The sequence below is a fragment of the Peromyscus eremicus genome, chromosome 4, assembly GCF_949786415.1.
Source record: "Peromyscus eremicus chromosome 4, PerEre_H2_v1, whole genome shotgun sequence".
Taxonomy (NCBI): Eukaryota; Metazoa; Chordata; class Mammalia; order Rodentia; family Cricetidae; genus Peromyscus; species Peromyscus eremicus.
Genome location: NC_081419.1, coordinates 20,573,548 through 20,599,038, shown reverse-complemented (window position 1 = coordinate 20,599,038; position 25,491 = coordinate 20,573,548). Strand labels below are relative to the sequence as shown.

The 25,491-nt window shown below is 35.9% G+C and overlaps 1 protein-coding gene across 1 annotated transcript in view; it reads left to right on the top strand.

The window, feature by feature from the left end:
* The window catches only part of Lrp1b (LDL receptor related protein 1B), a 1,617,914-nt gene that overhangs the window by 1,321,660 nt on the left and 270,763 nt on the right, over positions 1–25,491 (top strand). The window contains exons 52-57 of the mRNA XM_059258831.1: positions 6,816–6,944; positions 9,629–9,751; positions 12,739–12,879; positions 14,357–14,544; positions 18,633–18,816; positions 20,730–20,815. Of these exons, the coding sequence (XP_059114814.1) occupies positions 6,816–6,944; positions 9,629–9,751; positions 12,739–12,879; positions 14,357–14,544; positions 18,633–18,816; positions 20,730–20,815 (851 nt within the window). The remainder of the gene's footprint in view (positions 1–6,815; positions 6,945–9,628; positions 9,752–12,738; positions 12,880–14,356; positions 14,545–18,632; positions 18,817–20,729; positions 20,816–25,491) is intronic.

The following is a 25,491-nucleotide window of genomic DNA, read 5'->3' as shown; positions in this document are numbered from 1 at the left end:
GAATTTTCCAGTCCTGAGAGACTACTCCCAAATAACCAACATGGAGACTTATATTAATTATAAATCCTTGGCCAATAGCTCAGGCTTGTTACCTGCTAGCTCTTACAACTTCACCCATTACTATTAATCTATTTTTCTCCCGAGACTCATGGCTTTTATCTCTACTCCATTTTGTGTCTCTGACTAGTTCTGTGTCTAACTGGTGACTGCTCTGACTCCAAACTTTTTCTTCTATGCATTTTTAGTCAGGCTTTCCTGCCTAATTTTATCCTATTCAGCTATTGGCCAGTCATTTTTCTTATTAAACCAATGAGAGTAATTCATATTCATAGTGTACAAAAAGATTGTTTCACCGCATGATATATTTTAATAATCACAAGTATTTTTCTTGTGTTTTATATGGAACTATTATCTGGATTTCTCAAGGGCTAGAAGGCAACAAGCTAAACTCCATAAAGTCTGAACATTTTTTGTCATAATATTCATTTGTTTATTTACCTGTTTGTCTATTTACCAAGCACTTGTTATAAGTATTAGATGTATTTATACTTGCATACCCTTTATTCATTATAGCAGGATTGGCTCTTCTCCATTGTCATTTTAGAGAGAAGAAGAAATGAATAATAAATTCAGATGCCTGGACAGAGCTGAATGTCTTTCTGCATTCACATTTCAGCAGAATGGTCAGCAGTTTGGGCTCTTATCAGGGACAGAAGGGCCTGATAGTTCTCAACTTCAACTGAATTGCCCAGTGGAAAACATAAAATTGGCATTTATCTCCTGAAAGCAGACAATTTATTTTACTGCATTTAAGACAGTCCAAAAGTATTTTTTCCTTTTACACAGTTGGAGCAAAGTACAATAGATACAATAGATAAATATAAAAAATAAAAGTCATCATCAAAATGCTTTAAATACAGAAATATTGATTAATTACATGACTTTATCTCCTTTGTTTCTTTGCTATAAATCCTTTAAGTTCTAAATTAGGACTTTCATGGGCTAGGCATGTTTCTAGTTCATGAAACCATCTTGCTTTTGACATTTTGTTTAACCAGGCACTAAAAGTTTCCACTGATAACTGCTTTCCTAGAAACACAGTCTAATAGGAGGGGCAAAGGCCCTAGAGATATACAGAGTCACTGCATTCATGTCTTATTTCTAGGGTATGTAATCATGGGATATTAATTTTATTGCTCACTTCTTGAATTTTCTGCTGATAAAGAGATATGGAGAGATTTGTTTACATAATTGCTATAATTATCATGCACTGTGTCCATGACTTTATCCCTGTTCTCTTAATTCTCCTTCCTGTCTTTTTACCTTTCTGTACAAATGATATTATACCTCTCATTTTCTCTCTCTCCCTCTCTCTCTTTACATACACACACATACATACACACACACACACACACACACACACACACACACACACACAGAGTCAATGATGTCTTGAAAATGCTTTTAAATAAAGAATAAAATGGTAGTGAACAATATTTATTTTCATTCAAACTAATAGGTCTATTCAATTTACTTAAGGCTGTATTTTCTCTGATAACAATAAGATCATACATAAGAACTACCTCTTGCATTGAAATTTCAGTCAACAAATAAATCTAATATTTTCGAATTGGAAGGCAACCTTACAAATAACTCATCTCAGTGGTTCACAGCATTTACTGCACCAAAAGTCCATGTTAAAAATCTATTAAAATATAGATTTCAGAGCCCCACTTCCAAATATCATGATGATGTACATGAACATGATTTATAAAAGCAGATTGTATCTCTGACATGTCATATTGAGGAGCTCAGCATGGAAATTCTACTGCACTTTATCTCTAGCTTTTGATATGTGAGAAGAGAGAAGTGTATAGAGATTAATAAATGCACATGAAATCACACAGTTATTGGCTGATGGCAGAAGTGGAGACAGAATTCCAGTTTCCAAAGTATTAACAGGATACTGACCTTTACCAGTCAACTCTTCTTGTCTGAATAGAGCACAAGATGGGCCTAGTGAATGGTTTTCAGTGTGTCTTTATTCTCCCCAGGGATAATTTTTCCCTGGGGAACATGATGCCAGATGGCAGTGGCCACCAGGAAATGAAGCTGTGAGGTTTTCCATGGCTAGTTTCTTCTCAATTGATTTAGTGTTTTGGCATGTTCTTCACTCAGAATCTGTTGAACAGCATCAAGGGAACCATCAAATTAGCTGCAAAGAACACTATGTCATTTCATACATGGAGATGTCTTCATAATTACCTAGTCAAACCCTTTTTTCTAGCAGGAGAGAAAATTTAGACAAGAGACTTCTTGAAGGCCAGGCAGAATTAGATGATAGCATTGCCATTATTACAGAAGCTAAAACATGGTATTGTTGCTGGAGAATTTCTCTCCAGCTCCCGCCACCAAGTCCCGCCAGTTCCAGAGCCCACTTATAAAATAAACACACAGACTCTTACATTATTTAAACTGCTTGGCCATTAGCTCAGGCCTGTTATTGTCTAGCTCTTACTCTTATATTTAGCCCATTTCTATTAATCTTTACTTTGCCACATGGCTCATGGCTTACTGGTACCTTACATCTTCCTTGTCCTGATGGCGGCTGGCAGTGTCTCTCTCTCAGCCTTCCACTTCCCAGAATTCTTTTCCTTGTCCCGCCTATACTTCCTGCCTAGCCAATGGCCAATCAGTGATTTATTTACTGACCAATCAGCAACACACTTGACATACAGACCATTCCACAGCACTTCCCCTTTTCTTTTCTTAAAAAGGAAGGTTTTAACTTTAACATAGTAAAATTACATATAACAAAACAATTATCAAGCAAGAATTACAGTTACAGTATTAAAGAAGAGATCCTATCTATCTTATATTTGTAAGTTTAAGGTTTTATATCTAACTTATCTTTTATTATAACTAAGGAAAATTGTAAGTATCCAGTCTTTAACCACATCAAAGACCTCAGAAGGATATATTACTACCTGAGAAATGGAGAAGGATATAAGCAACTTTTAGGAGTCTTGTAGGGTAGACAGAGACAGCTGGCAGCCTGGACAGTCATTCAAAGTTCTCTTGTAAAGTTGGGGCATCTGTCTTCAGCCCACAGGCCTAGAGTCTCTTATTCACTTTTCTCTGTGTCTTGTAGAATGTCTGGCAGATTTCTCTGCAAAGCAGGAACCTGAAGGACCATTTTGTCAAGCAAAGTTCAGAGGTCACCTTTCTATGGGTCCTGCATGTCCAGTTGATCAGACAGTCCAGGCAAGAACAGTTTCTTGCCCAAATGGCTATTTTTGTCAAGGTGAAGATAAACTCCGTATGGAGTGTCTTCGATGCCCATCCTCCTCTCTGAAGTAAATCGGTGCTGTCAGGAGCAGACATGTCTCACTGTCCAGAAAGTCTAAATTTTTAAAACATTTTAAATGCCATATTCTGTAGGTCTTTGAAGTGTTTGAAGACTACCTATCTATCTGAAATATAACTATGTATACCTAGAAGACTTAACTAACATGGCTACAAATATGATTATCATAGATGACTAATTATTAATCTATTTTTTAATTATCCATTATAATTTTAAATGAGTTACATAAACATAATACCTCAAACAAGAATAGAAATATATATACAGTATAACAAAATTAAGTTTAAACTTGTATCAATAAACTAAAATCTATAGCAATGTAAAACATTTTAAACAAGTTGTTACTCTTTAAAAGTAGGTTCATTAATCTACCCTTTCATCCTATCATATCTAAACTATCCCCCTTTTTGTTTTAGAAAGAGATTGTATTTATAATCAACCTGATTTAAATAAAAATATTGTTTTTTCTCTGTCCCACATCAGAGGGCTCTTCTGATTTGGGACATAAGAATCTCTTAACCATTTTTTTTTTTTTTGAGCAATATGTCTGGGTTTAGAGAGGGAGTGAGCCAATTCCATCTCTAAAGCCAGCTTGGAATATTTGGGAATTTGGGCGTAGCTTCTCTTACTACTTCCTGCTGGAGGGGGGCGCTGTATCTTCTGGAGACAGAAAGAAAATTTTAGGATCATGGAGTAGTCCGTGAGGCTGTATATCTGAGCCAGTTGACTTGAAACCATTCTGGATGTTGAATCATCTGGGCCATGGTGTCACTGGAGACCTTTCAGGGGGTCTTGGCTGGTCAAACCTGATGTATCTTAATCTGGAACAAATCCATAGTCTCTGGCTTTCTGTGGAAACAAGAGCAGAGACTCTTTTCCAAAGCAACATATCCTTATATCCAAATTTTGAAGTCAAGGTACCTTTAAAATATACATTTTGGCATAACTCAACAGCTTTTACAATCAAATGTTTTTCTGCAGTTACGAATATCAAAGAGAACATAATCCAGATTCTCTGTGTGGTAGTCATCTTTACGTGGCTTATTTTTTATACTACCTTTACTGTCTCTTTAAAGACTTTATTTTTTAAAACTATGTATTTGTTTCTATAACTCTATATATCACTTTTTTTGTCTCTTTCAAGCCTACGTATCTTTTACATACATTGTAAACTATTACATCTGAATCTGTCTTATTGTGAATCTCTTGCCTTAAACTGCAGCAGCTGTGGCTGCTGGCTCCGCCCATCTCAGCTTCCCAACATGGCTACGTTTACTGCCAGCTCTGGGAGCTATCGTGGGTCTATGCTTTTATCCAAGCAGCGTGTAGCCCAGAAACTTCTTTTTTTTTGTTTTGTACTAGCAAAGGCTAAATCCACCACATAGCTTAATGTGTTACTTGCAGAGGCCTCATTCCTACCATACTGCAGGTAGAGAGTGCACACTAGGAACCCGCCAGTAGCTCAAACCGGCAGCTGCCGCTCATTTGAGAGAGACAATTAGGAAGCTGTTTTTAGTTCCGTTTTAGAATCTTTTTTCTAAGTTTTTAGGTGGAAACTCTTGCCACCACGTTGGACGCCATTTGTTGCTGGAGAATTTCTCTCCAGCTCCCGCCACCAAGTCCCGCCAGTTCCAGAGCCCACTTATAAAATAAACACACAGACTCTTACATTATTTAAACTGCTTGGCCATTAGCTCAGGCCTGTTATTGTCTAGCTCTTACTCTTATATTTAGCCCATTTCTATTAATCTTTACTTTGCCACATGGCTCATGGCTTACTGGTACCTTACATCTTCCTTGTCCTGATGGCGGCTGGCAGTGTCTCTCTCTCAGCCTTCCACTTCCCAGAATTCTTTTCCTTGTCCCGCCTATACTTCCTGCCTAGCCAATGGCCAATCAGTGATTTATTTACTGACCAATCAGCAACACACTTGACATACAGACCATTCCACAGCATGGTATTATGAATTTAATATTGAAAATGACTTGAAGAATAAGGGAGTTATAGAATAATTTTATGGGAAGATACTTACTTTAAAATATATTATTATGTAACAACAGGTAAGTTTTACTTTTAAGTGAAAGCAACACTTATTTTATCGATTGTTTTCTGATTTTTTTCTACTCAGCCCTTTTTCTGTTGAAGTACTCATCCTCATTCAGACAATTCTTTAACAACTGGACACTTCAGTATTGATGTCAATCTTATCCTTCTGGCCTCATATATGTCTAGGAAAGTTAGGTTAGACAGTCATCTACTGCATGATTTGAGGACAATGCTCTGAGAAGCACCTTTTGCTCATAGCAATCATATGACTGAAAAATAAAATGACAATAATCATATATGAAAGTGCATTAACCCTGATTTACATGATTGGAAGAAAATATTTTCTATCAATTAAATCAGTCCTTTTTTTCTTTCTGTTTTTTTGGCATTGCTCAGAGTTGAACCCAGAACCTTGTAATTGTTAGCTAAGGAATTATCAGTTTGCTTTATCTCTTTCTAGGTGTACTAAAGTTTTGTAAAACTAATTATAGAAGTATGTGTTTGGCACATATCTTGGACATTATTCTATTCTCGAAAGTAAAATATAAAAATTAAGATTGAGTTTCTTCACTCAACAAAAATTTTATGTATGCAAATAAACTAAGTGTTGAAGATATATAGTATAGAAGTGGCTAGGGACACCCCTAGTCATTGATGTCTGATCATCATATGCTCATACCGAAGCTGTCTCTGTCCCTGTGAATTCACAGTCCAGTTCAGCAAGCATTGAAGATGTACCATGCAGCTCAACAAGACAATAAGTGATAGAAGTGGAAAGGCAGATTCTAGATAAAGGTGAAGGAAACATGCATTTTTCTTTGTAGCAATGTAAGATGAGGCAAAACAGTACTCATACTAGCATATGAGAGAATGAGCTTAGAACCACAAAAAAATATTTTGGGCCTCCAGTCAACATGGGAAGCTCTGCCCTTGTGATCGCTCCAAGTTTTCAGCTTGTGGAAGCTGGTGTCTTTTCCTATGAACGTGATATGTGAAGTTCTACAAGACTAAAGGAGTTGACACATTAAGTAGTTCATACATGCTAATCTATGAAATGTTATCATTACTCTCCCTGCTATTATTCCTGCCTGTGTACGTTCAATTCCTTCACAATGTCATTTGTTTAAAATCCCAATACATGCTTTGATATATTTTCAAGGAAAAGAGATATTACTTTGTGTGATGCAGCTATAAACAGGATAGCACTTGAAGCCATGAAATAATATATTCCTAAACAAGAATATGTCGACAGTTATTAGGACAGCATAATCCATAATTCTCAATAATTACTTTCCCTTAATTGCATGTAAGATCCTCTTGCTTATTTCCACAGGAAAGATGAACTGTGGCCCTTTTCCAGTGGATACACAGGATTTAATATCTCTTTTCTTTGGGTTTAAGGTGCTGTCACCTGTGCTTCTGACATGTTCAGCTGCCAGGGCTCCCATGCCTGCGTGCCCCGACACTGGCTCTGTGATGGTGAGAGGGACTGTCCTGATGGGAGTGACGAGCTCTCCACTGCAGGCTGTGGTATGAACATTGGCTTATGCCGTGTGTCCAAGAGATCAGCTGCAAAGTTCTGGGGGATTGTTTTTCTCATACCGCAATACACTTTCTTTCACTTTCCTCATCCCTCAAGGGTCCACGTGGGATGTTATAATAATTGTAGTTTATCAGTCTTATACATTCAGAGTGTTTTAGAAATGCTCAATGCCAGCAACAATTTTAAAACTATTTCACTGGCTGCAAATTTACTCTTTAAGCTCCACAATAGCACAACTTCTTTACGTACAGATGGTTGGTAGGTCTAGAATTTTCTTGTTAAATAACCCTCCCCTTCAAATTGTTTTGAATTCCTATTACAAATACTCTATAAATAGCTGCTATTAGGTAAATATGGATCAGGAAGTCAGTGGACACCTATCAATTCTAGAGATGTGGTATTAACCCTTGGGTCAGGTAAAGAAAGCATCAATAGAATGAATGAAATGGAGGGATCAAGAGGAAAACCTCTGATGTCAGACAGTTTACAAAGTTTTTGACTCAAGGTCATATCCAGGAGTTACTCAACAGTAAAAATTTACATATATTTTTTTTGCATGATCAGGAGGGTGAAAGACCTCAGCAAGTGAATGTAGATACCAAGATCAACTAGTGATCTGTTGAGCTGGGTTGTTTTTCAGGAAGGGTTTATTTGTCAGATTAGGTCTGTTAAATGAGATCTGACAATGTCATAAGTTTTTTTAAAGACACAGTCTTCATGTCTTTAAAATACTATAGGTGAGCCTGTTTGTGCATATGTATGTGAAAGGAATAAAAGCACAACAGGAAGCGTTTGACACAGCCCTATTTGCTCACAACTCATCCTGTTGTAGAATATACAAAGCTGTGATCTTGAAGTTGATGTGTTTCTATGAAGGTCAATGTTGCCGCTGAGGCCTGAATAACAAAAGACTATAAATTAATTCAGAAATCCAGATGATTCCACATGCTGTTGCTGTTGTAGTAAGTTAGCACTCTGGGAGGTATGTTAACATTTGTGGACCACATGGGTATTATTCAAAAAATTATGCTAAAATATAACAAATTGTACTCAAGCGACCAGGAAGTGGTAATGCAAAATAAGTTACTGCTCTCCCGCTTTAAAGAAGAATGTACAGGTCAGGATTGGTGTAATTCACTTAAGGTATAGAAACTGTCACAGCTCAAAGTTAGAGTTTTACTTTGATTAAAATATGTAAACTTAATGCTGTTTCTGTGTGACTTCTACATAACAGATCAAAATACATTTGTTGAAAATTAATTAACTGGACTACACCCCACACATAAAAAGATCCTTTCTGTTTTGTCTGTACATGGTTCTATGTCAATAATTACTGAGAGCATAGTGAAAGTTGCTTCATGGGGTGTAGGGCAGCTGGCAGAAGGAGACTGAGAGGCACGTGGGATAATAATTGTAAAATCTCAATTCTCAGAGTCTTAAAGGACACTAGATCATCACAAAGAAATGTACCAAGAATCTGGTGTTGATTTCTTGAAAACTGAACCATACCATTGCATCTTGATGGACAAAGAAAAGAGGAGTTTTCCATGGGGACAGCAGTGTTTACTGTTTTCAATGCCCATTATATGTTAATCACTAAAGTATTAATATTTTTCAATTAAGGCACCTTTTATTTACATTATTGAACACAAACATAATTAGTATAGAGATAGGAATTCTGAGAGTACCTATGAATTGTTGAATACCAAATTTGAAAGGTAAGTTCTACATACATTTTATCCTCATGGGAATATTTTCAGACTGATTTAATTACTTTCATTAAGCAGATGAACAAAAGGTGCTCACTTCCTCAAGCTTACAAATATAGAAGAGAGAACCATTTATGAGACTTGTGCTGCTGGCATTTGATTATAGCAGATCACAGATTTTAAGCATTCACAGTGCCCTGAACCTCAAGCACTACAGCATCTACACTTTTAGTTAATAGTAAAGAGTTCTCCTAAGGCTTGCGATTCTATGCATATAGAATCAAGGTGGTTTTTCTTTGAATGAGTCTATTACAAATTTGGATCAACTATCACTTAGCTCTTGCTGTAACACTGTGTCCACAGGGCTGTTTTCCTGAGGAATCAATATTCCATTGCAAGGGTCAACACTCACAGTATTAATGGAATTTTGATGGGGTTCATTACCTTGTAGGTCTTAATTTTGCTTGAACCAAGCCTTTTTAGAAGATTACCAAAAGATTTTTCTTTTAAGAAAAGTGACATTACCTACTTGTAGGAGAGAATGGAAGGTGGGCTGGGAGGGGGAGGCTGGAAAGGTGGGAGGAGAGAAGAGGGGGATCATTGGTTGGCATGTAAAATTAATAGAAATTTTTCTTAATATAAAACAAAAACAAAAACCAACAAAAAGAACAGTGACATTGTCAGTCTTTCTGGTGTATCCTCCATGTCTCTCATGAGCATTAACAGTTTCTTCTCACTGACTCAGCCTTTGAATCCTGAAATCATGCATTAGTATTTTAATATACATATGAGATCTTTTATTTACCTAATACATTGAATAGCAATATGTTAATATGTTAGCTTTTTTTTCTTTTCAGAGTACTACAAATTGATAGAAAAGATTCATATTGTAAACTTCAAGCATGAGAGAAGACAAAGTATGTACTCATGTAATTTTATTATTTTTTTTTGTAATTTCTTAGCGCCCAATAATACATGTGACGAAAATGCTTTCATGTGTCGTAATAAGGTGTGCATTCCCAAGCAGTTTGTGTGTGACCATGATGATGATTGTGGAGATGGCTCAGATGAGTTTCTGCAGTGTGGTAAGTATGATACTTCATAGGATGTATCAGTTCAAGTTCTATTAAAGGGACTCCAAAACACACAAGTAACTAAAACAAACATAGACATTTATTAGTGTCTTTAAAGCCAGTAAATTCAGTATTACACAATGGAGTAGGGGAGTTTTTTTTAAATCCTGCATAGTTACACATTCATTTGAAAACCACTCCCTCTTCTTGTGGATTCAGAGCAATTAGCAGTCAAACTGGAAAATGGCTGGAAAAAGAATTTCTGTCAAAGTAGTTAGGGTTACTTTGAACTTTGAAGATGAGAAATAACTGACTAATCCAATCTTACATTTAAATCAAATATTTGAGGAAATAATGCTATCCAAACAAACAAAAGCTCCCAAAATATATTTTAAATTCTGCTATATCATTTAAACTATCAAGAAAAAAATGCACTTAGCATTTTTCCTTCATCTTTTACTTTGAGACATGCACTACTTCATGTTTAAATTTAGCATTATGATCACCAAATGAGTCTCTCCATTATGTTGTTTACCTAACTATAACATATATTTCTTTCAGAATAGAATTTTTTAGTCTAACTAGTTATATATTAAAATTCATTTTTAAATTGTAGTCTTCTATAAGATGGATTCTTTTGAATATTTAAACACTAAGAAGGAATTAATTTATGCAGTTCATATGCAAAGGCATCCCCTGTGCCTGGGTAGGGATCAGCACTATCGTCCCATCAATGACAGAAACTCAGTGTAACCTTCTGACCTCATTGGATTATAGACCTAAGGCAATGTGTCCTCCCTGTGTCATGGGTCCAGCACTCTGCAGACGCCTCACTGTGCAGCACACTCAGTTCTTTTCTTTGTCTGCCATGTGAGATGGACTTAGAGCCATGTTTCATACTTCTCTGATATTTCTGCCTTTAGTCTTTATTGAAGCTCTGTGAAATCTCTTTGTATTTGTTATTACAATTGCTTCATATTTTAGTCCTTCATTCAATATATTTTATGAACTATATCATAATTTAACATATAATCCTTTTTTGTTTTATTTGTTTGTTTGTTTTAAATAAGTGACTGACTTAGAACTTGCTGTGTAGATCAGGCTGCACTCCAATCCATAAAGATCCCAATACTTTTCCCTCCTAAATCCTGGGATTAAAAATGTGTGCTACTGGAAAATGGATGTTCCAGTAAAATTTAAGTTCCAGAACTATCCCTTTCACCATAGTAGGAGAAATACTGATAAGGACAAGAAGAAACATAAGGTGAATATAAACTGGCTAGAAAGTTACCAGAATATTTTAAAGGGTGAACAATGTGACTTTAATTAGGAATGGTGGTGTGGAAGGAAACAATACTTGGAGCTCACTCGGGTCTATTCAGCCGTGGGATGGGCAGGATAAGGGCATTTCTGGGAAACATGAATTGATGCATGGCATTACAACACAGTTGACTGGGAAGTAGTTTTTATGATGCAGGAAGGATATGCAATAAATGGTTGAGGATTTGAAATTCTAGTTCCAGAGACCAGAAATGTGGTGTTGATATGCCACATTACTATGCTTGGCCATTAACACTAAGGTTAGCATTTAAGTTAGTACAATGAAGGCAAGAGCCAGACAGAGCCAGAACAAAAAATAAGAAATGAATAGGAAAGAAGTAATTTTTTTTAAAAGGGGGGAAGCATTATTTTAGAGCTGGAGTGCAGGGATTCACCTGCAATGTTGTATGTTGGATCAGGAAGGACTTTTACACAGGAAGATTGAAAAAAAGCCCTGGAGAGTGGATTATGAATACTTAACCAGGTTGAGAGTGTGAAGTCAAGAACAACAAAATGCTGCCAAAAACTGATCAGTTAGAATCCTGGGAGACCTGAATTTGACAGCCTTTGCTTAGTATTTTTTTCCTTTTAATTTCTAAGAGGAATTTCTGAAGGAAGATGTTACAAGCAATGATGTTTAATTAATTAATGGGAACTGGAAGTTATCAAGTAGAAACAAGATTTTGCAGAAAAGAAAAGCAAAGAACTGTGTTTAGGGGGATGAGGATATACTTGCTGCTGACTGGACTAGGAAGGACTTGCTGTGCTTACTAATAGGGGAAATGGCTAATGTGGGGATAGGCTGCCAACAGGCTGTTGTTGTAAACTACAGCTTCACCATCTAGTATGACAAATCCTCTCAATAGGTATGCAGTGATTTGTTTTTGCTACTAGAACTTTATTACGTCACACAATTCTATCTCTAAAAGCAGAACATTTCCCCAGGTTTATCAACACTTACTAGGAATTGCTTTGTTTATAATTTACAAATAGGGAAATCTCATTCCAAATCTCAATTTAAGAAATAAAACATAAACAAAGCTCAAATAAACAAACAGATGTGAGTCTTAAAAAATGGCTCATTTGACGTTTGATGATCCTAAGAACTGACCTATTGAAGAGATGACCCTAAGAATTTGCATATTGAATGGTTACAAAAATTTTCATGCTCATTCTTCTATACATATAATTTATTTTTTCTTGTTTTAGCAATTTCTTTTTACAATGAATAATTTTTGCCAAGCATAAATATAACATTACAGCTACTGTCAATGGATGCTATAGCTCAGAATCAGTTTACCCATATGTTCTGATACTACATCTAACCAAGAAACAAAGTATGGAAATAGGTTCTAGTAGTTTTCATTCTGTTTCATGTCCTAAGAGAAATGGGTTAGATATAGACACTCACTGAACAGACAGACACAGTTGACTGTGTGGCACAGTCATATTCCTTACCTAGAAACATTGGTACCTTATTTCCAAGTTTACATTTGACCTTTATTCCTGCTTTCACACAACAAACATTTCTTATGGCAGTAATGGAAAGAAATGAGGAGTATTTTCCACACAGGTCCAGGCTGCATCCTGGTTGGTTGGGTGTACTGTTTACTAAGAGGTGGAGCACTGATTGATTTCTATAATAGGAGCTTATAGAATGCTTGCTTCCTCTTTTCTAGGATATAGGCAGTGTGGTGCAGAAGAGTTCCGCTGTGCTGATGGGCGCTGCCTATTGAACACTCTATGGCAGTGTGATGGTGACTTTGATTGTCCTGATGGTTCTGATGAGGCACCAATCAACCCAAAGTGTAGGAGTGCAGGTACCACACCATACTCTGTTCATATTCAACTTTACTCTTACGTTTTTACTTTTGTTTCTTTGAGACATGACTTCTCTATGTAGCCTAGACTAACCCCAAACCTGGAATTCTCTTGCTTCAGCTTTCTGAGTATGAAATGAGAGGCAAGTCATGATTCTGAAGTTTTGTTTTGATTTATTTCTGGTTAGGTATTCAGTGAAGTAGACACAGGTAGTCAGACATGATGTTTCTACTGGTTCCATTAAGATCTGCTGTTTATATTTAAAATTGTGCCAAACAATCTTAACGATTCATTACTCTACTTTCTTACCTCTTTTTTTGCTATTGTTTTGAGGCAGGTTCTTATATAGTTTGGGCTGACTCAAACTATATAGCTAAATATGACCTCTAACATCTCCTCTCTTGCAACCAACTCATAAATGCTAGAATTATTGGCATGTGCCATGTGTGACAATGTCCATATTTAATCTTTTATTGATATTTTATTTACAAGGAAAAGTTTTCCCCATAGGCTTATATAAAAATTTAAGTATAAACTAAATTAAGATGTAAAGAGATATCATTAGACTACCATGTTATTTATTCCATAAGTATGTTTAATTATACCCATATATTTATTTCATAAATATATATATATAATTATTAAATTTTAATTAATTTTAAATAAGAATATATAGGAAAAAAATTTACTTAGAAATAATCCATATTACTCATACATACACAAATTGGATACTATTACATACCATTTGAAAAGAAATACAAAGACATGTTATATACAAACATGTACATGCTCACAGCCAGCCAAACTAATTTATGTACCACCTCACTATAACAAAAGTTGTTCAGTCATGTATTTTAGTGCAAACTCAATTTTTCCTGATATCCTGTACATGTTAATAAGCTTTTTTTTCTTAACCACATACTATGAGCAGTAATATTCAGCATTCAAGTTTAGGTAGCTGCTAGCTGAACTCTTTTTAAAGTTGTATTTGGAAGAACTATTGTTCACCATCAATGTTCTTTTTATGCCTTGACTTAAAAATGTCAGTACTATATTTTCTGGAAGAAATGAATTTAGCAATACCCACCTCTTCTTCCTTCTTGGCTTTTAGTGACAAATAATTTCCCAGAGATCTATAGCCTGGGGGAAATGTCAAGTCATCTTTACACCTTTGAACTCATTATTCACAGTGTAAATGAGATAGAATACATTAATATTGCTATAGATGCTTCTTTGAATGCTAATTTCATAGGAAAGTGAGGTCTTCAGTAGCTGTAAACCAGGAGCAGGCTGTTTGCCCTTAGCCTCCTTTGCATTGTTTATAAAACCTATTACCAACCTGTGCAGCATCTTAGATGCACACTTACTCATTGTAATTTTTTACATACAAGTTATCGTATTTGTGAGTGCTTTCTAGAACAGTGGCATACAAAGGCGTGCCTTTTATATTCCATATGTTTTATTTTCTTTTTCCAGAACATTCATGCAACAGTTCATTTTTTATGTGCAAAAATGGCAGGTGCATCCCCAGCGGTGGTCTTTGTGACAATAGGGATGACTGTGGAGACGGCTCAGACGAGAAAAACTGCCACATAAATGAATGTCTGAGTAAGAAAGTCAGTGGATGCTCTCAAGACTGTCAGGATTTGCCAGTAAGTTACAAGGTAGGCACACATCAAAAATAGCAAATCATATGAGACGTCAGAAAAATGATACAATAAAACCTTTATTTTCAGTATGACCTTAAAACTTGAAAAGCGTTGTAATTTTTCTAGGTAAAGGGATTTGCAGAAGGATTTCTGTCCGAAGAAGGATAATAATGTATATATGAGAGTTATAAGAATATAGCTAGGGATGAAAAAAATGTCACAACTTTCAGAATAAGGGGAGGGGAGAGTTTAAAGACAGTGAGAAGATAACAGCTACAAATATGTACAATCAATGTAAGTTCTCATTTCTCCCTTCTCTTCTTCCTCCTGGATATCCATTTAGTGGATTGCTTAGCCATTTTTTCATTTTAAAATAAAAACTACAACATTATCATAATATCATGCAGGAAAATACATAAATCATGCATTATTAGCACCTCAAATAAGCACAGTAAATTTAATTCAGACCTAATTACTTCATCACTTTTTACTAGCATAGTTTTCATGAAGAGAATGACTCAGTGGAAAAATGATGAGCAGATATATAGCTTTTAAAGTCATGGATGTATTATACTGCTATTGACTCAATATTACTAAAATTGATGATTGATTGGGAAACTCCATTAAGAACAATTAATTTGCAGCCTGAGGCTATAACTCCTTTGATGGAGCATTCATTCATGTGTGCAAACCTGGGCACAGCTCCCTGGCTCATAGAAAAAAAAAAAAAACTTACTCCAAAATTACTTTTTTATTTTTTTTAACTGGACAGTGGCTCAGGGGAATTGGCAATAGGCTATATCTTCTATAAAGAGGCAGCCCATAGCCAGTTAGAAATATCACTGGAGATAGAGCTTGTTCTACTGAGTTCTGTACATGTAGAACTCGCCTTGTGAAATGTGTACATTTATGGACATGGTATTTCATCAAAAGTAACCTTAATATGATTTTATATACATTTATAAATTCAGTACCTAGAGAAATGGCTCAGCAGATCAGAGCACTTTCTGCTCTTGCAGAGGACCAGGTTCACTTCCCAGTAACACAGCAGCTGACAATTGTCTCTAACTCTAGGTCAGTGGGATTCAACAACCTCTTCTGTCCTCCATGGGCACCTGACATACACAGATGTAAAGACTACACACAGGCAAAAGACTCACACACATAAGACATACATTTAGAAACATAAATGTATGGGGCACATATATTGGGAGGTGATCTCTACAAACCAGCAGAATAAGAAACACATCATGTTTGTGTAGTCTCAAAGGCTAAGTCAGATTTTGACATCAGTGAGAGCAAGTAGTTTCACACATCATCAGTGGTTCAGCAGTGACTCTGTGAACTCTATAAAGAAGGCCTGATCAAAAAGGTGTGTCTAGCATGAAGATACCATGCAGTTTTTCCTGAGTGCTGTAGCAGCCTATGAGGACACATTTCTGCACAATGCAAATTCAACCTAAAAGCCAATTGGCTATTTTTAATCTCTGAATTTATGATATTATGATTATTTAACTCTGTATGGTAAGGACTATATGATATATGTGTGTCTTAGGCTTTCTGTTGCTTTTAAGAGATACCATGACACCCCTGACACACATTGGCCTCAGCTGCTTTCCTTGGTAGTGGAGGGACATTCCATAACTAATTTCTTCTATCCTTGACTCTAAAGCCAGAACCATATGGCCAAAGCCATGGGTTAGAATATGAACCCCTCCTTCAATTTACACCTTCATCAGCTTTTTGTTTTCACCCGTTTCCTTCACAGCCTAAGCTTGGCTGTCCTGGACCTCCCTTTGTATAATTACACATATATAAAATCACACACACACACACACACACACACACACACACACACACACACACACTAGTTTAGCCATTTACCTTCAATAAATTGCTTTTCTAAGTTTGATTTATTGAAGTCATGTATGTGATGAATGCTGCTGTCAACCTGACACTGGCATCCACAATGATTTCAGGGACCACATTTAGATGACCTGAGAGGCATGCTGCCATCCTACAGAACTTGGCTTAAAAGACACTTCAATTCAATATCACTTTGTATCAAACAGTCAGATTCTGGCTTCCTGACTACATTATCATGTGATTTAATTTTGAGTATTTTAAGTGATAGCATTTCTCATCCTACCAAACTCTTCATTTTTTTATAACTCTTTATTTAAAGAAGAAGTTGTAAACTGAATGCCAAAAGGAATTTACCACTTCTGTGTGTGCCCATGCATGTGTGAACATGCCTGTGAACTGTGGCTATGTAATCATGTGCGTCAGTGCTCATGGAGGCAAGATATATCTTTCTTGATCACTCCTAGCTTGTCTTTTTGACAAGGTCTCTCTGAAGCGAGTTCTAATTTGGTTGTTACATGAACATCAGGGATCCTATCTAGGGTCACCTTGCTTGCACAGCAGACATTTTACTAACTGAGTCTCCTTCCTTCAGTATTTTCCATTGTACGTTGTGTGTGTGTGTGTGTGTGTGTGTGTGTGTGTGTGTGTGTGTGTGTGTTTCGAGACAATTTTCTCTGTGTAACAACTCTGGCTGTCTTGGAAGTGACTATCACTTTACACATCAGGCTGGCCTCGAACTCACAGATATCCATCTGCCTCTGCCTCCCAAGTGCTGGGATTAAAGGCATGTGCCACCACCACCTGACTCATTGTAAATATTTTTAAGCACACAGTACAGTGTTGTTTGTAAACATAACATGCTTAGTCTAAGTGGCAGTTCTTGGATCACTAGTTCAGGATGCAGAATAAGTTTTATTTATGGGCATCACAGAGACTCAACTGAGATATGAAGAGGCTGTGAAATCAGACTATTAGTTTTGGAGTACTTCCTAGATTGGCAGTGTGATCTAGAGATTTAAACAATACATTCTATTGCTGAATCTTTTGACATAAATGTTGATGGAAACTGTGAAAGTTGGAAGTTCTAAGGGCTTTGGGGAGCAGTTATCAACCTACTGAGAGACCCTTCCACAGGGGTCGACTAAGGTCATCAGAAAACACAAATATTTACATTATGACTCATAATATTAGTAAAATTATAGTTAAAAAGCAGTAATGAAAATAATTTTATGGTTGGGGTCACCACAATGTGAGGAAATGTATCAAAGGATTGTAGCATTAGGAAGGTTGAGAACCACTGGCTTAGGGAATTCATTCTTTATAAAATTACCAAGGAAAATATATTTATCTAAATTCTGAGCATATTAATTTGCTGATATTACCTCTTTTCTTATACATGAGTATTTTTATATCAAATTTATGATTTAATATTATGAGCATGAATCATCTATAGGTTTCCTAATAGATAAAAAACTCTGCCATCTCTTTTATTCTCAGATAAATGATTAAGGCCATGAAATGTTTATAATGAACAGCTGTAAAAGATTCTTTTTTGGTGCTTAAAAAATTTGTTCCTAACTCACTTTCAATACTCACAAGTTCTCTTCTTTAAAGAGCACCGAATAGACCAGGTTTAACAACAAGAACAACAAGAGAAGCAAGAACAATAATAATAAGCATCTGCCAAGTATAGTTACAGGCCAGAGTAAACATTCTCATATGTTATCCAAAGTTGTTTTTATTTGCATATCTATATTTTTGTATTAAGGAATATATATGTATATACCTTATATGCATTTAACAATAGTTAATGAAAAAGAGGCCATGAATACGGGAAGAGAGCAGGGAGGTGTATATGGGAGGGTTTGGAGAGAGAAAAATGAGTGGGAAAATGATGCAATTATGTTATAATCACCAAGAATAAAAGACATATATATTTTTAAGAATAGGAGATCAAACAGAAGCTACAAGCTTAGGTCTGGGTTTCCATGCTCTTTTCCAACTACCTGGTTTTAGTGGTGTCAATTCACTTCTCATCTTCCAGATTCCAGAGGTCACATGCCATTTTAACTTTACATAATATATGCAATTTTACTGAAGTTATCTATGAGGAGACATGATGACTTCCTGTTACCTCTTTAAGTGCCTTTCTAGTGTGAGCCTTGCTAAAGAGATAACCAAAAGCAACAGACAATGACAGTGACATCAGTTGATCATTCTCATTTTTCTTTCCCCAGTGCAAGTGCTGGCCTGGATTCCAGCTGAAGGATGACGGCAAAACATGTGTAGACATTGATGAATGCTCTTCAGGCTTCCCCTGTAGTCAGCAATGCATCAATACATACGGAACCTACAGGTGCCACTGTGCAGAAGGTTATGAAATACAGCCCAATAACCAAAATGGCTGCAGGTCCCTCTCAGGTAGTGAATTGAATTTGCCCATGATCCAAGCTCAGTTACACAAATGGATCTTGAGTTTTATAGCCATTTTTATTGAATTTACTCCTTGTTCCTGTGTCTGAGAAGTCAAAATCCTTCCTCCAGTACTGGAATCTGTTACTGTGACTTTGAACACCATACATATTCTGCTCTGTTTAAGAGAAGGCTGCGTTATTGTCTTGTGAGTTTTTGACATGTTGAGATTGCATACACATGACATAATTATCCCTAGCATGCTTTCTCTAAAGCATAGATTATTATGATATTTGCCAAGGTTGGGAGATAGTACTGTGTCATTATTGTGTTAATTTTTCTTCTCTCCTGTAATCCCATGCAGTTATGTATAAATGTATGCCACAGAAAACCAATTATTGTAGTAATAATAATAAATCCTGCTATATACCATTATACCAATAATTTAACAGTTTAAAAAATCTTAAACTTATGTTTAAGCAGTGTGGTTTTAATAAAGCAAGTCCTATAATTTTGTAAATTAGGGGAGAAACCGCACACATCAAAATGATACAAAGCAATACACAAGTGTTAGTGGCGTGGAAAAGAAATTCTGTTCTTCTTAGCTTTTAATTATCTTCAAAACAAATAACTATATTTACTTAAATATTTGTTCAAATGAATGCATATACAAAACTTTTAAACTGCTTTTCTTTAAGAATTTATTTTACTTCTAAATGAAAACTAAACAGAATAGAAACCCCATCCAATGACTGAGGGATCTGGATGCAGAGATCCATGGCTAGGCCCCTGGTGGAGCTCCGGGAGTCCAATTAGTGAGAAAGAGGAGGGTTTATATGAGCTAGAATTGTTGAGACCAAGGTTGGATAAAGCGCAGGGACAAATAGCCAAACAAATGGAAACACATGAACTATGAACCAATGGCTGAGGGGCCCCCAACTGGATCAGGCCCTCTGAATGGGTGAGATAGTCGATTGGCATGATCTGTTTGGGAGGCATCCAGGCAGTGGGACCGGGTCCTGTGCTCAGTGCATGAGTTGGCTGTTTGAAGCCTGGGGCCTATGCAGGATAGCTTGGCTCAGCCTGGGAGGAGGGGACTGGACCTGCCTGGCCTGAGTCTACCAGGTTGATCTCAGTCCGTGGGGGAGGCTTTGCCCTGGAGGAGGTGGGAATGGGGGGGAAGTTTAGGGAGGGCGGGAGGGGGGAGAACAAAGGAATCCGTGGCTGATATGTAGAACTGAATTGTATTGTAAAATAAAATAAAATAAAATTTTTTAAAAAAGAGCAGCAGCTCATCAAAAAAAAAGATTAAAAAAAATCTCATAACATACTGAACATAAACATGTCTTTGTCATGCACCTTTGTAAATTTGAAAATCTATAAGATAGTAAGGCATGTCAGCTGAGCATTTGTGAAAGAATTAACAGTGTACAAAAGATTGGAAATAAAAATAATGAGAAGTGGCAAAATGAAAAAAATCTGGAACTTAAAATGGTTATCAAGAAGGAATTTCTGACTAAACATTTGAGTCTACTATAGCTTCTAACATAGCTAATACATTATCCTTTTCTGAAATTCTCTGCAAATATATATATATATATATATATATATATATATATATATATGGAGAGAGAGAGAGAGAGAGAGAGAGAGAGAGAGAGAGAGAGAGAGAAAGTATTTTCTAATATCAAATACACTGTCTAATTTGTGATCTGATGTTAAGAGAGATACATGTTCAAATACTCACATTTTGCCTGCTGGTATGTGCTTCACTTTCCTACAGAAAGAATGGGTGTCTTTGGCTGTTATTATTCAGAAAAGCACAATATGTTCATTTACACTGCTACACACTGAACTGAGAGTAGCCTAAACAGGAAGTCAAATGTGTAAAACATCTAATACAATTTTCTATTTGCTTTTAGATGAAGAGCCCTTCTTAATTCTTGCCGATCAACATGAGATAAGAAAAATTAGCACAGATGGCTCCAACTACACCCTTCTAAAGCAGGTATGTCACCTCCAGGATGATGTGACAGTGAGTTTGGTGCCCTAGGCATCAGCACTGTATGTGGAAAAAAAGATATCATCAAAGTTTTGTCTATGATTAGCACGGTGTCCCAACTTACTATGTGATGCTTGTTGGAAGAATAGGAAGATGGCAGAGCATAGTTCAGGCTAAGACTTGTCTTAGGAATGCCAGGTTAAAAGTGGATGGCATATTAGAAGTGGCGTGGTGTTTTCTTAAGTTATTTTATATCCTGCCCAAATTGCTCGGCATACTATCCATTAAGTTTTTTTTTTTAACCACAAATTGAAAAATCCAGTTTTTATACTGTACTATGTCAATTTATGAAGAGATCATTAAATCTTCTATTTAGAAACTTGGTTAAGCAGCCGAATTGGATATATAGTCACCATTCCAATGACAACTCCTTGCTTTTTTCCCTGCAAGCCTTGTAGTTCAAGACAAACAGTATGTCTTTTGTTGTCTTTAATGGTTAATATGCTTTTTAGATTGTTTTTTAATGGAAGAGGTTTTTCCTCTATGCAACATGTAAACCACTTCAATATAGTCCTGGCTTCTTACTGGCACTTGCATTACTGCTAATCATGAATACTTGAGTGGACACGAACTTCCAATGCTTCCTTGAGCCAAAGTTATAGAAATGTACAAGACATGAGTATATTAGAAGTTCATACAAAACCCTCTGTCGCTGTGGAAAATTCTTATATATGGTCACCACTCAGTGAGAAAGCAGGCCCTAAGACTAAAGAAAAGCTTTGCATGTAGCCTGGCCTGAGGGATTCTTGAAATATATCATTTTTGATGAACATCATTATTTCATCATAACATTATAAAATTTTAAGTATTCCTGGGAGCGGAATTAGCCTCTTCTTTGGAGATAGTATCTAAAGATACAGAAAAAATGAGAAGTAATTTTTTTCTTGATATTTTGTCTTTGTCCAAATAATAAAAATATTGTATCTTAAACTTAAGTTTTATATTTTTTGTATACTTTCTTAGGAAGAATTATTTTTCTAGTGTTTTAAATTTTACTATTTTGATTTTAATCAATAATAATCTCATACAAGTGTGTTACATAAATTATAATGAAAGGTGGAATTTTTCTTAGCATATATACTATAAAATATGACTGTCATAGAGAAGTTATAGTGTAAATAGATACCACATTTAGAAAATATAATTTAATAGCGTACATTGTTGGAATGAAATTTAGTCAAGTAACTTTCCAATATGTTATCCAGTTTGATTCTATAAGTGCCTTTATCCTTGTAAAATTGTATAGAGAAACAACATGCAATTTCCTAAATTAATCATCTTGAATGAAAGGGCACAAATCTTCAGGTACAGAAATAAAAAAGACAAATAGGACTTTGATGACACCAATATTTATTTCCAAAGCCATAAGGATGACACCAGTTTTCAGACCTTATTTTTGCCACACCTCTGACTGTTTCCATGTTCTTTGCCTATAGTTCTACAGAGAGAGCACTGCATTGTTTTCTGTGGGCATTAAAGGGCAGCTACAGAAAAAGGTCTACCTCCACTGGATTAGAAATGCTTTAGTGTCTCTGTATTAGCACCTTTAATGTCTTATACTGGACTTGCTAAATTTGGATTTGAATTGTCATTATTTAAATGAATGACTGTTAAGAAAGTAGAAGACAATAACTAAGAATTACACATAATTAATTCCTTGCTAAACTTAGAGACAAATTTGTATGATCTCCTTACAAAACTCTCCATTTAGCCATCTAAATTTCTAAACCATCACAGAATCCTAATTCATACACATTATTCCTCTGAAGAGAAAAACATTTGAATAAAAACAAGTTGCAGATTACTGACATGAATTAATTAAGCTGTCTAAAAAAATAGTGAACATGCTATTATAGTATTTTGATTTTTCATGGTCACTTCAGATAAACTCAGTGAGTTTAATTAAACCATTCTCTAGTTTTTAGCATGTGCTCAGAAAATTAATGTTAATTCCCATTTTTAGTATTTGTAATCATTCATAATTAGCAGTGTCAATTAGAATGGACTTACTTTTATTCATTGAGTTTAGTGAAGACTTGAATGGAGTCATTGTTTTATAACCGCATAATTCTTAGTTTATGACTAATTACATGTGATTTTTGTGGGGACAGGCTACCATTTTCATAATTTGAAGACAAAGTGAAAAGAGGCTGCTTATGTTAATCACCGTGATGCATAAGAGTTTAACCTGTGACATTTTTATTGCTGTTACTAGAAGTTAGCCTGCATGAAAAAACAAATTGAAAGAAAATCACTTTTCTCTTACTAGCATTTCGGGGACTGTTTCTATTCACAGTGTTCTCAGAGATTCTTGAAAAGAAGTAAAGTATGAACATTAATTATTTAGTCTTGGCTTGACTCTTATAAAGGAATATATGAATCTAAGACGACATTACTACTATCAAATTCTAAAGTTTTAGACTAAAAGTGGAAACTGAAGTCAAATTTTGTATGACTATGTTTGTTAACGTTCCTTCCCCAAGGGAAGCCAAAACATCAAATCTTCCTGCTCCCTTAAGGTGTAGACATTCAACTCTAAAACTGCAACTCATTTAAACTGTGAGATGGACCAACTTTAGGGTGAAGGTTGATGCAATTAAGCTTTATAGAGATAAAGTCATGGTGATGATCTCAGCGTTTTTACCAAGTATATACAGTACCAATTATCTTCTAATTGAAAATGATTTGTATATGAACAAACTATTGAGGTTTGAATGAAATAAGCAGTTCAAATTCTGACCCACTTTTTCTTAGTCCACTGAAACTATAGTTAGATGAGCTTTAGCTGGAGTTTGGAACTAAGCTAATTCCTGATAAATAATTTGAACAATTCAAAAGCTAAGAAAATCTTCATAATACACGCTCAAATAAAACCAAACTGCAGCACACCTAAAACAAACAATTGGGACATCCAAAAAACTCGTATCAGCGTTTATGTTGTTTAGTTACTTGCCATGAAATATATAACCATGGGTCTGAAGGAAGAGTTTTCCATGATTTCCCATCATGTAGAATACATATCCAGTTCTTCCTTGGTCAAATGCTTATGTAAGGCTACAACTATTCACTCTAATATGATACTACCTTGTATAAAGGGGCATATGAAATCTGAAATGACATTCCCACATCCTTTCTGACTCATCAGATGGCCATCCAGGTGTGGCTTAGTACCCTAAGGCTGCCCTACCTAGCTCACCAAATTAGATAAGTGTTCTTTTCTAGTTACTTCACAGAGAATGTTATACTAACATCAATTTCTATTTAATATTAGCTTTCTTTTAAAAATCATACTTCTTTGGATTTGTGATATCATTTACAACAAATATTCATAAGCAGAGGCTCTTTTTCTACTTTAAAAAATACAGTTGCTCACAAATTTGGGAAGAATTTTCATTAAAAAATGGTTGCAAACCTCCAAGACACTTCATCATAAGAGATGAAAACATGAAAGAAGAGGAGGAGTCACAGGGTGACTTATACTAGTGTTTATGTGACTTTTCTGTTAGGAACCTATCTGTATAGAATATAACATTTCCACTTAACCACAGCATAGGACTTGAGTGAAACCAAGTTTTCCTCTCGGTACTGGACAATCTCACCCCCCCCCCCTCCAGGCACTTGTATTTCATGTGTTGGCTTTGGAATATTTTCCAGATAGACAAAGCTGCACAGTGAGATGCGTGAGAGGACAGAGCTGCCATTGAGCTGCCAGTTCTTAAAGAGCTGATTCTTGGGCAAAAGTCTGGGTTAAAATGTGGTGATATTGTGTTCCCCAAAATATTTTCCACCCTAATAAACTTATCTGGGGCCAGAGAACAGAACAACCACTAGATATAGAGGTTAGAAAATGGTGGCACACACGCCTTTAATCCTAGCATTCCAGAGGCAGAGATCCGCCTGGATCTCTGTGAGTTCAAGGCCACACTGGAAACAGCCCAGCATGGTAACAAGAGCCTTTAATCCTAGGATGTGAAGGCAGAAAGGTATCTAAGGCATGAGGACCAGGAACTAGAGCTGGTTAAGGTTGTAAGCTTTTAGCAGCAGTTCAGCTGAGACTGATTTGGACAAGGACACAAAAGCCTCCAGTCTGAGGAAACAGGATCAACTGAGGAACTGGCAAGGTGAGGAAGCTGTGGCTTGTTCTGCTTTTCTGATCTTCCATCTTTAACCCAATACCTGGCTCCAGGTTTGTTTTTATTAATAAGACTTTCTAAGATTCATGCTACATCAAAAAGCAAACAGTTGTGCTTCCTTTGAGGACTCTGTTATGGGGCCCCAATTCATTTATTTTGATTTATCTTACTGGGTTTTATTTATTTTAATTTTCAAGTTAGCAAGCCAATATTGATTTCATTGTGACATTTTATACTTTTTCTTATTCATAGCCTTCCCCTACTTCTCTCTCCTGTTGCCCTGTCTTTTTCTTACTATTCCATTTCTGCTTCACTAGGCCTTCTACTTCTAATTAGAATATACAATAGAAGAGGAGAGCTCCCAGGGTCACAGAAATGATGCTGGAATGAAATTACCCTTAAAATGAGCTTTGTGAGGACAGAGTTGCAAAGCCTTGACAGCCATGATGAAGCCATGAATTAGGAGAAGATTAGAAGAGATAGTTACTA